The following is a 15,315-nucleotide window of genomic DNA, read 5'->3' as shown; positions in this document are numbered from 1 at the left end:
GGCTCAAATAGCCGACCAATCAGCCTGTTAACAACCCTTTGGAAACTTTTGAAATAATTGTTTGACCAGATACAATGCTATTTTACAGTAAACCAATTTCCAACAGACTTTCAGAATGTCCTTATAAGGAAGGACATTCAAATGACTGATGATTGGCTGAGAGAAAAAGATTGTGGGGGCTGTTCTGCTAGACTTCAGTGCGGCATTTGGCATTATCGATCATAGTCTGCTGCTTGAAAAATGTATGTGTTATGGCTTTACACTCCATGCTATATTGTGGATAAAGAGTTATTTGTTATTTATTTATTTGCACATTTTGGTGGAAAATAAGTATTTGGTCACCTACAAACAAGCAAGATGTCTGGCTTTCACAGACCTGTAACTTCTTCTTTAAGAGGCGCCTCTGTCCTCCACTCGTTACCTGTATTAATGGCACCTGTTGAAGCTCGCCACATTGAAGCTCGCTCAGAACAAGCTGCCGAAGTCAAGATTCATTTGGTTAAGTAGGAAATGCTGTAGCCCACATCCTGCACATTTTACTGGACCAGGGTATCTGTAGACCAGGGTATCTGTAGACCAGGGTATCTGTAGACCAGGCTATCTGTAGTGGGATTTGGTTTGTTAGGTTGATGTGAGGACTGCTAATAGTGTTTGCTGTACTAATGATTCTGATGTGCCGCTTGAAACATGAAATCTGTTAAGTCATGCAACGGACACGCAGTGCCTACATTATGGTCCAAATGCAAATCCTCAGCCCAGCTACTGTACAAGGGGTACCAGTACTGAGTTGATGTGCAGGAGTACGAGGTAATTGAAGTAGATATGTACATATAGGTCGGGGTGAAGTCACTAGGCAACAGGATATATAATAGACAGTAGCAGCAGCGTATGTGATGTAGAAGTGTGTGTGTGTGTGTGTCTGTGTGTTGGAGTGTCAGTGTAAGTATGGGTAGAGTCCAGTGTGTGTGCATAGAGTCGAAAAGAATAAAAGGGTTCAAGCGGATAGTCCGGGGAGCTATTTAGTTAACTATTTAGCAGTCTTATGGCTTGGGGGTAGAAGCTTTTCAGGAGCCTTTTGGTCCCAGACGTAGTACTCCTGTACCGTTTACTGTGTGGTAGCAGAGACTCTGACTTTGGGGGATGTAGTCTGACAATTTTTAGGGCCTTCCTCTGACACCACCTGGTATAGAGGTCCTGGATGGCAGGGAGTTTGACCTGGGCCATACACACTACTACTACTGTAGTGCCTTGCGGACAGACGCAGAGCAGTTGCCATACCAAGCCGTGATGCAGCCAGTCCAGATGCTCTCAATGGTTCTGCCGTTGAACTTTTTAAGGATCTGAGGGCCCATGCCAAATCTTTTCAGCCTCCTGAGGGGGAAGAGATGTTGTTGTGCCCTCTTCACGACTGTGTTGGTGTGTTTGGACCATGATAGGTCCTTAGCGACGTGGACACCGAGGAACTTGAAGCTCTCGACCCGCTACAGTACAGCCCCATCGATGTGAATGGGAGTGTGTTCGGCCAGGGTCTTTCACTGGGATTCTGGAGACGGTTGTAAACACAACATGAACCCTCGCTGCAGCCACCTCTTCCAGTCAGCCACCTTGTCCAGTTCAGCTTGAGTTAGTGGTTTATTGAAAATATTGAAAAGTGGATTATAAAATTAAGTCTTGACATTCAATGTTCATTAATTGGAGAGGGGTGAAATTTCCCCAGCCCCATCCTTCAGCTGTTTACCTAAACTAATGTTGTGGACTGTGATGTCATTGTCAAAAGTCACACTGGTGTGTGCTTCCTTTTCCACAAAGCTTTGAAAATAAGCAATGCGAGTTCATTGCCTAATGCAGATTTAAAGCAGCCTACTGTTTTTAGCAATTAAGATTCAATAGATGTACTGTTAATAAATGGTTTACAGAACTAAAACAAACTAACTTAGAAGGTTGACATTTTTTAAGAAAGAGACAATGTTTTACTATAAAAATAGAGGGTGAAGCCATGAAGATAGGATTAATAATGAAATATTCTCTGCATTCTGTTGTCCTCTTCTTGGAGTCAAACCTTCCTGTTCTCCAATAAAAGTATCTGTCTCTTCTTTCAGTGTCTTTCCCAGACCTTTTTAAAATATTTTGCACTTGATGTTTCTATGACAATCAATGCAAAGATATTGCGAACAAGAGATTTAAAAGCATTTTTATATGATTTGATTATTTATATTAAATCAACACATTCATTTTTATGCAAATCAAATGTTGTAAAAGTAGGCAAGACATTTTTTAAATAATTTATTATAGCACTTGCTTTTATGTTTCTATGACAATCAATGCAAAAGTTTTTGCGAACAAGAGATTTAACAGTGAATGTCAGATATAAAACATACTTTACCTCGGTGCTGAGCACTCGCTCAAATGTGGATTGTAGAACCTATTTAACACACCGATCTTATTCAACACAGCGCTACAGGTTGGCTAATGCCATGCGTCCAACAAATGTCATCGCTGAATTCACGTTATGTTTTCTATTTCATGCAGCCACAGAATAGAATGAAAGCAACATTTCACATTGTTTAAAGCTGAGAGTTATCAAAGTATCAGGGGTGTACAATGAAACTGGGTGTGTAAGTATGCCCCCAAGATAATATGGTAAAGTTGGCCTCATGTAAAGGTCCTCAAAGAAGTAAATAACACCAAATCCATCATACTCCACATTTCTAAAGTGAAATACAAATGAAAAACAAAGATATCTTCATTGCATACTGTATGTCTTCACACTCCATAGTTCAGAGGTGGGACCACAGGTCTCCGAGTGGTGTGGTGGAAAAACGTTTCATGGGCACATAGTTTTTCCTGATCTGGTAACCTAACCACACAGACACAGAAAATAACATGATTGGACAATGAAACTCACAGGGCTTGCTTTATGCAGTTTTGCATCATGTAGTCCTGCCCTATGCAACTGTAGGTCTAATAAAAAAATATACTCATGTACACATGTATTGTGTTTATTGCTAAATTCCAGTTCATAATTTTGGATTGAAAAAGTATTGGTAGCCAAGTCAGCCCAAGTTTGAATATAAAGCACATTTGATCCCATTCACATTTTCTCACAAACGAATGGGCTATAAATACATAACATTACCGCTTTACCCTGGCCAGAACGCAGAGAGGAAGGTCTTGTCCAGATTCTGACTGTTTTAACACCTGGTTTGATCACCAGACGACAGGAAGACAAAGAAAACCATTAAGAGCTGAACATAACAGTATGCCAGTGGAAGGGAGTAGCAAGTGCAGGTGACCCAACTGTGTTTTGTGTCTTCTATGATTTCCCAGTGTAGCCAATTCAGTTGCAGTAATTCCTTTACTGATTTGTTTTGGTAATTCTGAGCTTTAATCAACAAAATTAATATCAGTAAAATCACTATAACTAATTGGTAGGTCTACCATTACTTATTACTTCTGTAAATGTTTATTATCCTCCACCCTCATGAGGGAGAGAAATGAGAAAATATAAAGATACAGTGTGTGTGTTTTTGTAATTGTCAAAACCTCTTGGCATACCAATCCCTTTAGCGGGATCATTTTCGTCAACATCCGCTGAATTGCAGATCGCCAAATTAAAATTAAATTACTAAAAATATTTAATTTTCATGAAATCACAAGTGGAATATAGCAAAACACAGCTTAGCTTGTTGTTAATCCACCTGGCGTGTCAGATTTAAAAAAAGAAGCTTTACAGCGAAAGCCAACCAAGCGTTTATGTGAGGACAGCTCTCAGTAGACAAAACATTACAAACAGCTAGCAGCAAAGTAGATTGGTCACAAAAGTCAGAAAAGCAATAAAATTAATCGCTTACCTTTGATGATCTTTGGATATTTGCACTCACGAGACTCCCAGTTACACAATAAATGCTTGTTTTGTTCGATAAAGATTATTTTTACATACAAAAACCTCCATTTGGTTGGCGCGTTTTGTTAAGTAATCCACAGGCTCGTGCAGGTCACGACGGGCAGACGAAAATTCCAAATAGTTTCCGTAAAGTTTGTAGAAACTTGTCAAACATTTTTTATAATCAATCCTCAGGTTGTTTTTACAATAAATAATTGATAATATTTCAACCCGGCCTTTTCAATACAAGAGAGAAAGAAAAGGTCTCGTTCCAGTGTCACACGCATGAACAAATCTGGGAACACCTAGCTATCCACTGACGCGATGTGAACATTCTCGCTAATTTTTCAGAATAAAAGCCTGAAACTATGTGTAAAGACTGTTCACACCCTGTGGAAGCCATAGGGAAAGGAATCTGGTTTATATACATTTAAATGGAGGACAGGCTTGCAATGGAACAGAGTAGTTTCAGAAAAACAGCACTTCCTGGTTGGATTTTCCTCAGGTTTTTGCCTACAATATCAGTTCTGTTATACTCACAGACAATATTTTGACAGTTTTGGAAACTTTAGAGTGTGTTTTATCCTAATAAGCCAATATGCATATTCTAGCTTCTGGGCCTGAAAAATAGGCAGTTTACTTTGGGAACGTTTTTTATCCAAACATCAAAATACAGCCCCCTTGCTTCAAGAGGATTTAAACTTACAGAAGGTAAACCATTTATCCAAAACTAAATATAAGTGTTGGCAGAGGTCTTTACATCAACATTATTTTATTTTGATGTATTTCTGATACCTTTTAAGATTTTTTCTGTACAGCGGGGAGAACAAGTATTTGATACACTGCCGATTTTGCAGGTTTTCCTACTTAGAAAAGCATGTAGAGGTTTGTAATTTTTATCATAGGTACACTTCAACTGTGAGAGACGGAATCTAAAACAAAAATCCAGAAAATCACATTGTATGATTTTTAAGTAATTCATTTGCATTTTATTGCATGACATACTGTAAGTATATGATCACCTACCAACCAGTAAGAATTCCGGCTCTCACAGACCTGTTAGTTCTTCTTTAAGAAGCCCTCTTGTTCTCCACTCATTACCTGTATTAATTGCACCTGTTTGAACTCATTACCTGTATAAAAGACACCTGTCCACACACTCAATCAAACAGACTCCAACCTCTCCACAATGGCCAAGACCAGAGAGGGTGTAAGAACATCAGGGATAAAATTGTAGACCTGCACAAGGCTGGGATGGGCTACAGGACAATAGGCAAGCAGCTTGGTGAGAAGGCAACAACTGTTGGCACAATTATTAGAAAATGGAAGAAGTTCAAGATAACGGTCAATCACCCTCGGTCTGGGGCTCCATGCAAGATCTCACCTCGTGGGGCATCAATGATGATGAGGAAGGTGAGGAATCAGCCCAGAACTACACTGCAGGACCTGGTCAATGACCTGAAGAGAGCTGGGACCACAGTCTCAAAGAAAATCATTAGTAACACACTACGCCATCATGGAATAAAATCCTGCAGTGTATGCAAGGTCCCCCTGCTCAAGCCAGCGCATGTCCAGGCCCGTCTGAAGTTTGCCAATGACCATCTGAATGATCCAGAGGAGGAATGGGAGAAGGTCATGTGGTCTGATGAGACAAAAATAGAGCTTTTTGGTCTCAACTCCACTCGCCGTGTTTGGAGGAAGAAGAAGGATGAGTACAACCCCAAGATCACCATCCCAACCGTGAAGCATGGAGGTGGAAACACCATTCTTTGGGGATGCTTTTCTGCAAAGGGGACAGGATGACTGCACCGTATTGAGGAGAGGATGGATGGGGCCATGTATCGCAAGATCTTGGCCAACAACCTCCTTCCCCCATTGAAGATGGTTCATGGCTGGGTCTTCCAGCATGACAACGACGACAGCCAGGGCAACTAAGGAGTGGCTCCGTAAGAAGCATCTCAAGGTCCTGGAGTGTCCTAGCCAGTCTCCAGACCTGAACCCAATAGAAAATCTTTGGAGGGAGCTGAAAGTCTGTATTGCACAGCGACAGCCCCGAAACCGGAAGGATCTGGAGAAGGTCAGTATGGAGGAGTGGGCCAAAATCCCTGCTGCAGTGTGTGCAAACCTGGTCAGGAACTACAGGAAACGTATGATCTCTGTAATTGCAAACAAAGGTTTCTGTACCAAATATTAAGGTATGCTTTTCTGATGTACCAAATACTTATGTCATTACTTAAAAATCATACAATGTGATTTTCTGGATTTTCTGGATTTTTTTAGATTCTGTCTCTCACAGTCGAAGTGTACCTATGATAAAAATGACAGACCTCTACATGCTTTGTAAGTAGGAAAACCTGCAAAATCGGCAGTGTTTCAAATACTTTTCCCCCCCCTGTAGATGTTTTCTAAGACCCCTTTTCCATCTGTTATCCAGAAATCAAAGTCTTTACTTATGCCACATTCTTAAGATGGAAAAATGTATCTATGCCTTAATTTCCCCAAAATATAGACTCTTAAATTTCATTTGACACCCAATTTGATATACTCCTATGACCATCACATGTTGGTGCTCATGGGTCCTTTTCAATGGATATGCCCCTAACCAATAGCAGTGAAATGAGATTAAATCTAGTCATGATCAGTTTAATATATTTTCATTAATTAGCCTAAGTGAAATAGATTGGCTTGATAGCAGCAGTCATTGACGCTGTTGGTTGGTTAGCAAGAAAATCTTGACGTTAGACATTGTTCATTTTTTCTTGACGCTACACAGCATTCAGCTAGCTAGCTGCAAATGAGTGTCTACAGTTAGCTAACACCTCTGTCCCGAAGCAAGCACCAGCTAGTCTTGAGTTAGCCTCGAGCTAATTCTAGGGCTACAATACTTCCTTTGCAAATTGGCCTGGAACCTTTATTGTCGACACATCACGACTGGACTGCCGACGTGATCACCCGATGTGGTCTCAACAGGCTATTCTGTTACGATGTCTCCGAAGAACCATCACTAGCCCTGGCCAGCTAGCTTTTCTGAACACTGTGTCCCCTGCTCACCTAGCGTAGTAGTGACTACCGAAAGGCACACTACTCACCTATTGCTGCTCTTTTGACCCTATGATCACTCGGCTACACTGCTGATGCCCCCTGGACTATTTCAATAACACGGTACCTCATTATTTTTTACCTGTCGGTCCCAGCCTTGAACTCAGGTCCAGTATGTATCTAACTGACCCTCTCTGCCCATTCATTGCCATTTACCCATTTTTTTCTTAGCTCTCCTGATCAACACCTGTGATTGCTTTATGCCTCTCTCTAATGTCAAAATGCCTTGTCTACTGCTGTCTTGGCTATTTCTTATTGTTTTAATTCACTGTAGAGCACTCTGTCCCGCTCAAAATGCCTTAAATAGCTCTTTTCTTCCACCCCACACACATGCGGAGACCTCAACTGGCTCAACTGGTGCCTCGAGACTAAACCTCTCTCATCATCACTCAACGCCTAGGTTTACCTCCACTGTACTCACATCCTGCCATAACATTGTCTGTACATTATGCCCTGAATCTATTCTACCATGGCCAGAAATCTGCTCCTTTTATTCACTGTCCCCAACGCACGAGACGACCAGTTCTTATAGCCTTTAGCAGTACCCTTATCCAACTCCTCCTCTGTTCTTCTGGAGATGTAAAGGTTAACCCAGGCCCTGTAGCACCCAGTTCCAATCCTATTCCCCAGGCCCTATCATTTGTTGACTTCTGTAGCCGTAAACGCCTTGGTTTCATACATGTAAAGATCAAAAGCCTCCTCCCTAAATTGGTTTTATTCACTGCTTTAGCACACTCTGCCAACCCTGATGTCCTAGCCGTGTCTGAATCCTGGCTTAGGAAGGCCACCAAAAAATAAGAACAGATATAGCCCTGGGTTCACTCCAGACTTGACTGCCCTTGACTAGCACAAAAACATCCTGTGGCGTACTACAATAGCATCAAATAGCTCCCGCGATATGCAACTTTTCAGGGAAGTTAGGAACCAATAGACACAGGCAGTTAGGAAAGCAAAGGCTAGCTTTTTCAGTCTCATCTGAAAGTTGTAAATTCTTGGTTATCTGCATGAACCCTGGCTAACAATTTGAAAGAGGCAATACAAAATTGGGTTTAATTATTTATTTACTAAATACATAACTAATCACACAGAATTACACATAATTAAATCATAACTTGATTACAAATTACGTCATAAAGGAAAACATCCCTAGCAGGCGGAACAGATATGACAGCTGGTTACACAAAAGAAAAGGCGCTGAGTTTGAGTGAAAGAGCGGGAAGACTGAGGAACAAAGGGCGAAGCTGTGCTATCGTAAATACAGTATCTTATGCATTATAAATTACTGCCCATTTGGAAAAGGAAAATGCAATAAATATTTACTCTGAGCTGCGCTTCGGTAGGTTGGTGGTAGATGGAAGGCCGTGTTGCCCAACCGAGTCCTTTGTCCTTTGAAGAATGTCTCTGCTAGTAAATTGAATACGTTGTAGTAACGTCGATGAGTGGTAGACGGGATATTCTGTCTGTTCCTTCCTGACCTTCATTTGCAGCGGCTGTTGCTAACTCAATGGCTAGGAGGTATCACTTCTGTAGTGAATAAGAGTTCAAAGTTCATACCATTCGCAACCAAAGCTCACACTGATGTTGGCTTCGTTCTGTAGTTATTATCGGAACCATTCTGACTTTCGGACCGTCGTCCTCACGTCCTCAGAACAGGAGGTTATATTATCGTCAAGGGCTTATATAGGAAGAGAGAGAAGGACGTCTTTGAAAAGTTTTATAGCCCATGTCCCTTCACAGGGACAAAAACCCAAATCTCACATTTTAGAAGCTAAAATCACATTTCATCCCATCACAAATAATTTAATATTCAAACATTTAAATTGAACAACAATTCCATGTGAATCCGATAACTCTGATGTGTAGACTTTCCACTGTAGAGTTTGTCATCTTACCATTAATGAGAATGTCTCAGATGACAACCGAACTGACATCATATTCATTAAGTACCACCGCATATGTTCAATTGGTCAGATTACCAGTATATAGTTATTTTCCCCCCACCTTCTGATGTTCCCAGAATCTCTATGTTAACCATGGGTTTTGCAAACGTAACATCAGTAGGGTAGAGAGAGGAAAAAGGGGGGAAGAGGTATTTATGACTGTCATAAACCTACCCCCAGGCCAACGTCATGGCAGTAGGATGTGAGAACAGTGGAGGTAAACCTAGGCATTGAGTGACGATGAGAGAGGTTGCATCTCTGGAGGCACCAGTTAAGCCAGGTGAGGTCTCCGCATGTGTGTGGATGGGACAAAAGAGCATGTTGAGAAGAATGGGGGCTCTACAGTGAAATAAAACAATAAGAACTAATCAAAACAGCAGTAAACAAAGCATATTGACATTAGAGAGGGGCATAAAGCAATCACAGGTGTTGATCAGGAGAGTTAAGACAACCATGGGTAAATGGTGATGAATGGGAAGAGAGGGTCAGTTAGGTACACACAGAACCTGAGTTCGAGGCTGGGGCCGACAGATAAACAAAATGAGGTACCGTGTTAGTGAACAGTCCAGCAGGCATCAGCTGTTTAGTCGAGTGAACATAGGATACAGCGAGCAGCAATAGGTGGGTCAGGGTGCCGTTCGGTTGTCACCAATAAGCTAGGTGAGCGGTATACACAGCGTTCAGAAAGCTAGCGGGCCAGGGCTAGTGACGGGTCTTCAGCGACATTGCAATGGAAAAGCCTGTTGAAACCACATCGGACGTTTACGTCGGCAGACCAGTCGTGATGGATCGGCGGGGCTCCGTGTCGACAATAAAGGGACCAGGCCAATTGGCAAAAGAGGTATTGTAGCCCAAGAATTAGCTGGTATACTTTGTAGGCTAGCCGGGAGTTGGACCTAGCTCAAGGCTAGCTCAAGGCTAACTGGTGATTGCTTCTGGACAGAGGCGTTTGCCAACAATAGCCACTCGGTTGCAGCGAGCTAGCTGCGGTGATCCGGTGTAATGGTTCAGAGCTTGCTGTAGGAATCCGGTGATGTGGTATAGAAAAGCAGTCCTATATGCTCTGGGTTGATATCGAGATGTGCAGACTGGCAGGTATTCACCGAGCTAAAGCTGGCTGGTGTCCGAGCTGAAGGTGAAGACCGCTAGCAGTGGCTAACAATGACTAATAACTAGTAACTAGTTAGCTGGCTAGCTTCTGATGGACGTTCCAGTTATTAGGTCTAAAAATAGCAGATCCGTACGACATTGGGTGAGGAGGGTTGCAGGAAAGTATATTTTGTTTGTAGATGGAAAGTGAGATTAAAATATATACGAAAGAAAACTAAGAAACAGACTATTTACATGGGACAAGACAAACACACGTCCGTTTCATACAGTTGAAGTCGGAATTGTACACCTTATCCAAATACATTTAAACTCTGTTTTTCACAATTCCTGACATTTAATCCTAGTAAAAATTCCCTGTTTTAGGTCAGTTAGGATCAACACTTTATTTTAATAATGTGAAATGTCAGAATAATAGTAGAGAGAATGATTTATTTCAGCTTTTATTTATTTCATCACATTCCCAGTTGGTCAGAAGTTTACATACACTCAATTAGTATTTGGTAGCATTGCCTTTAAATTGTTTAACTTGGGTCAAACATCTCAGGTAGCCTTCCACAAGCTTCCCACAAGAAGTTGGGTGAATTTTGGCCCATTCCTCCTTGCTCGCACACGCTTTTTCAGTCCTGCCCACAAATATTCTATAGGATTGAGGTCAGGGATTTGTGATGGCCACTCCAATACCTTGAATTTGTTGTCCTTAGGCCATTTTTCCACAACTTTTGAAGTATGCTTGGGGTCATTGTCCATTTTGAAGAGCCATTTGCGACCAAGCTTTAACTTCCTGACTGATGTCTTGAGATGTTGCTTCAATATATCCTCATAATTTTCCATCGTCATAATTTTCCATTCTCATGATGCCATCTATTTTGTGAAGTGCACCAGTCCCTCCTGCAGCAAAGCACCCCCACAACATGATGCTGCCACCCCCGTGCTTCACAGTTGGGCTGGTGTTCTCGGCTTGCGAGCCTCCCCCTTTTTCCTCCAAACATAGTGGTGGTCATTATGGCCAAACAGTTATTTACATTTACATTTAAGTCATTTAGCAGACGCTCTTATCCAGAGCGACTTACAAATTGGTGAATTCACCTTCTGACATCAGTGGAACAGCCACTTTACAATAGTGCATCTAAATCATTTAAGGGGGGTGAGAAGGATTGCTTTATCCTATCCTAGGTATATTTTTGTTTCATTTGACCAGAGGACATTTCTCCAAAAAGCACGATATTTGTCCCCATGTGCAGCTGCAAACGGTAGTCTGGCTTTTTTATGGTGGTTTAGGAGCGGTGGCTTCTTCCTTGCTGAGCGACCTTTCAGATTATGTCGATATAAGACTTGTTTTACTGTGGATATAGATACCTTCGTACCTGTTCCCTCCAGCATCTTCACAAGGTCCCTTGCTGTTGTTCTGGGATTGATTTGCACTTTTGGCACCAAAGTATGTTCATCTCTAGGAGACAGAAGCGGTATGATGGCTGCCTGGTCCCATGGTGTTTATACTTGTGTACTATTGGTTGTACAGACGCACGTGGTAACTTCAGGCTTTCTTGCACTTTTCAACCCACGCCCACTCTGATATATAACACCGCCCACTGGGCGAAATGGCGTAAAATAAGTGATGCCCCCTCTGTAAGGCTGCCATTTGCTACTAAATTATCCCTAATTTATTCTGTATGGGATTTTAAAATAATATGTTCAATGGAATACATCTGGTGTAATAGAAGCAATTATTGGTACCATGATTGTCTTTAAAATGTGTATTTATTTATATGAAGATTGACCACTTAGAATCTACGTTTCCCTTCACTATAATGGGGATCCTGTTTTCTGCATACAATGCCTGCAGTACTGCGGCCGGCACTGAATTTGGTGGCTGATTTTAGCCATCTTTGTTTTTCACCTTGTCTTCTTTTCCACTAGAGGGCGACCTCTAACAGTTTTTCAGCTCAGAGGTACCGTAGATCCAAGGCCTACCATAAAAATAAACACTGTACATTGATTCACACACTACTAGACGAAAGTGTATCCTACAGTGACAAATAACTTGACATGATTTAAGAAAACTTAATGGGAGGTAAATTTGTGTGCATTAGAAAACCCTGTGTCAACTTTACACCTCTCTCTGTTGGTTTCAATAAATGGGTGTGTAAAATAAAAACAGGGATAATATTGCTCTGATTAACTTCCTCGCAGTTCTCGTACTAAGACTGACCTTTGTGTTCCTGGGTGAGAGATAATTCAAGTATACCATTTAGTGTTCAAACATGGTTTTATAAGAACATTGGTGAGGATGGGCTGTCTGTAACAATCTTCCCACTGGTCATTCTAGCTAACGTTGACCTGATGTGAGTTTTCTTTCCTTCTTAGGAAGCAGACATTCAGAAATAAATATTCCCACACATGCTTAATCAAAAGTTAGTTTATTTGCAAGGAGACCAACCAGCTCCAATTTAAATATTTAAGAGGAAGAAATTAACATTATATTTCTCTCTAACATAATGTCACATATTGATCCACAAGGGGATGCGTTCAAGTCAAGTATTTTCATAGCATGTTATTAAGCAACTCTCTCAAATCAATGCAGACATGAGGTGCCTCAGTCTGCAAAACATTACACATTCTATAGTCCTCTAGTCTTTCAATTAAATGTAGAATTAGACATTCCTTCTCTTCAGTTCTATCTCTTTCTCTTCCAAAATGCTGGGTACTATGAGAACAAGTTTATTTAACCTTTATCTTGACAGGGAAGTAACAAACTAGACAGGCCATGGAAATGAGACCATAGACTCCTCAGTATGACTTCCCATATTGCTCAAGGGAAAGGCTTTGTCTATCCCCTCATAGGGTCTTTCCACTCCAAGGCATCTTTGTGCTACCTTCCTCGGGTGTGAGTTCTGAGGTGTCCCTTGATATGGCTGGACTGACTGAATCCTTTCCCACAGACAGGACAGGAGTAGGGTTTCTCCCCCGTGTGGACCCTCAGGTGGGTCTTCAGATGGACTGACTGGCTGAAGCGTTTACCACACACGTGGCAGCGGTATGGTCTCTCCCCCGTGTGGATGCGCTGGTGCTCCCTGAACCTGCCTGAGTAGCTGAAGCTCTTGCCACACACACCACAGTGGAAGGGCTTATCCTTAGTGTGAGAACGCAGGTGGACCTTGAGGTAACTGGTAGATGTGAATGACTTCCAACAGACTGTGCAGAGGATTTGCCTGTGACTAGTGTCACCACTGTGTGGTACTGTGTGGGATAGCATGTGTGCCTTCAGTTGGGAAAGCTCACAGAACACGGCACCACACTGAGTACATGAGTGTGTCTGTGTGTCGTCCTCTGGTCTCCTTTCTGGATCTCTCGGAACACTTTCAGTGTTCTCACTCTGTGTTCTAGAACAGTCTGGATTTACTGCAGAGAGGGGCTGAGACTGAGGGGAGTCACTGGCTGGTTCTGATAGTGATACTCCATAGCCCTCTCCATCAGGTTCTGTTTTGATCTGTCCAGTTGTGTTGGTCAGTAGAGAGTACTTCTCTCTGTTCTCCACAGTTTGGAGAAGATGTGTGGACTGAGGTGGCTCCTGATCACAGTCACCTTTCACACAGAGAGGAATGGTTATGGAGTCTTCTTTGGTATCAGCCTCCGGCCCTTGAATCTGCTCTACCTCCTGACGGGTCCTGAGTTCACCCTGTTCCTCTTTAATCTGTGTGTGCTCTGTGTCCTCCTGCCCCAGACTTGGGCTCCACTCCTGCTCACAGCGCTGTTGCTCAGGGGGAGTTTGCTGCTCTGAGACACAAGAGAGAATGGGCTGAGGAGCTGTTGGAAAGAAGACAATAAATGATGTCAGTGAAAGTAATGACATCTGTTGACGTTTGATTGACAAGACCACCATTGAGTTAGCTAGCTTGTTCTGGGAATGGAATATCTATGTCTCTGCCTGAATCTCAAATCTCGCCTTCCCCTCGCCCCTCTATTTGCGAGTTCACGCACACCTCCCCCATATGCACAAGTGTCCTAAAGCTGAGGTTGTGAAAATTATGGAGGGTGTAGGGGATAATTAGACTCTCCGATAACCAATTGCCTCAGCAACACAATGCTGCAAGGCAAACAGTGTTCCATTGGAAATGAATGTACTTCTGGTGTACCAAAACCGTGTTGGTGTGATGAGAAGGCATTTTTATATGCCAAGTGCATTTGTTTGTTTGATTTTTGATACATGTAAAAGATTAAATACCTCACAAAATGTAATGTTTAACTGTTACTGAGGTTTATATCTTGTAAAACAACAGGGTGGATTTGTTAATAAGAATTTCATGCTTGTTTTATTATTTCAAAGTGTAACATGAATTGCATCATTCAAGTCACCAGTGTCCCAAAGTTGATGGGTTTAATGACCCCCTCATCACTCTCAGGAAGTCACCCTCGGATTTCGCCAGCAACATGGGGAAACTGAGGGCCCTCGGGTCAGCTTTTGTCAAATTAATGTCAGATTTTACTTTTTGTAGCAGGCTAGGAAAAATACTCAGCAAGTTAGGTTAATTAGATTAATGTTAGGAAAATGGTTAGGGTATGCTCAAATGCAAAAAAAAATAAAACATCAACTTTTTACATTAATTTGGCACAAGCTGAATTCCTTCCAGCCATGACCAGGGCCCTCAGAGCGAGTTGGTAGGGGTGAGGGGTGGGATACACCGTCTCTCTGCCCTAAACATTCAAATACTGCAGAATACAATTTAACACGTTTCTAGCCCTATAGCTAATTTGTGTAATGTCGAGCTAGCTACATACCCGGTAAGACCGGTGTGATCAAGTGGCGTTTCAGGTATTGGTTTTCTCGCTTTGTCCGGGCTATTTCTTCCTGGTACTCAGAGATTGTGTCTCCGACCACTCTAAGAATCTCCTCGGCAGCTTGCATCAAACGCTCAGTTAGATACACATTCAGATATTGTAATTTAGCCATCGTTGGACGAGTCTAGGGGGCAAAATAGCTTCCCAAAATACACGTAGCCTTGGCAAAGACAGTACAGTCTTCAGAATCTCAGTGGCTCGGGCTTGTTGTCAAACATGAACGCTGTACTGCACGGAAGTGACGTCAGCACGACAGGCACACATGGGTAGAATTGCTCGTTTTCAGATTTAAGAAAATATAGCTAAAGTTGCGTCATTGACATTGTAAAAGAGATACACACCATTGCATTGGTATGCCGCGTTGCACATCATGAAAAAAAAAAAAGGTCGACTGACAGACTGAGCAGTACACTAAGTAGACTACCACTGGAAGAACGTGAAAACATC

The 15,315-nt window shown here is 42.1% G+C and overlaps 1 protein-coding gene across 1 annotated transcript; it reads right to left on the bottom strand.

The window, feature by feature from the left end:
- Positions 1 to 12,448: 12,448 nt before the first annotated feature.
- LOC135548186 (zinc finger and SCAN domain-containing protein 5B-like) lies at positions 12,449 to 15,088 on the bottom strand. The gene is made up of 2 exons (XM_064977527.1): positions 14,809 to 15,088; positions 12,449 to 13,836 (listed from the first exon to the last, which is right to left on the bottom strand). The coding sequence occupies exons 1-2, from the start codon at positions 14,978 to 14,980 to the stop codon at positions 12,902 to 12,904; spliced, it is 1,107 nt and encodes a 368-aa protein (XP_064833599.1). The 5' UTR covers positions 14,981 to 15,088; the 3' UTR covers positions 12,449 to 12,901.
- Between the last annotated feature and the right edge of the window lie 227 nt (positions 15,089 to 15,315).

The sequence above is a fragment of the Oncorhynchus masou genome, chromosome 11 (assembly GCF_036934945.1).
Source record: "Oncorhynchus masou masou isolate Uvic2021 chromosome 11, UVic_Omas_1.1, whole genome shotgun sequence".
Classification (NCBI taxonomy): domain Eukaryota; kingdom Metazoa; phylum Chordata; class Actinopteri; order Salmoniformes; family Salmonidae; genus Oncorhynchus; species Oncorhynchus masou.
This window is presented reverse-complemented; position numbering and strand designations above follow the sequence as displayed.

Excerpts from the sequence above, each read along its gene's own strand:
- LOC135548186 (XM_064977527.1), bottom strand. The coding sequence starts at position 14,980 with ATGGCTAAATTACAATATCTGAATGTGTATCTAACTGAGCGTTTGATG. Across the intron at positions 13,837-14,808 it reads GATCACACCGGTCTTACCGG|CTCCTCAGCCCATTCTCTCT; the intron begins GTATGTAGCTAG and ends TCTTTCCAACAG.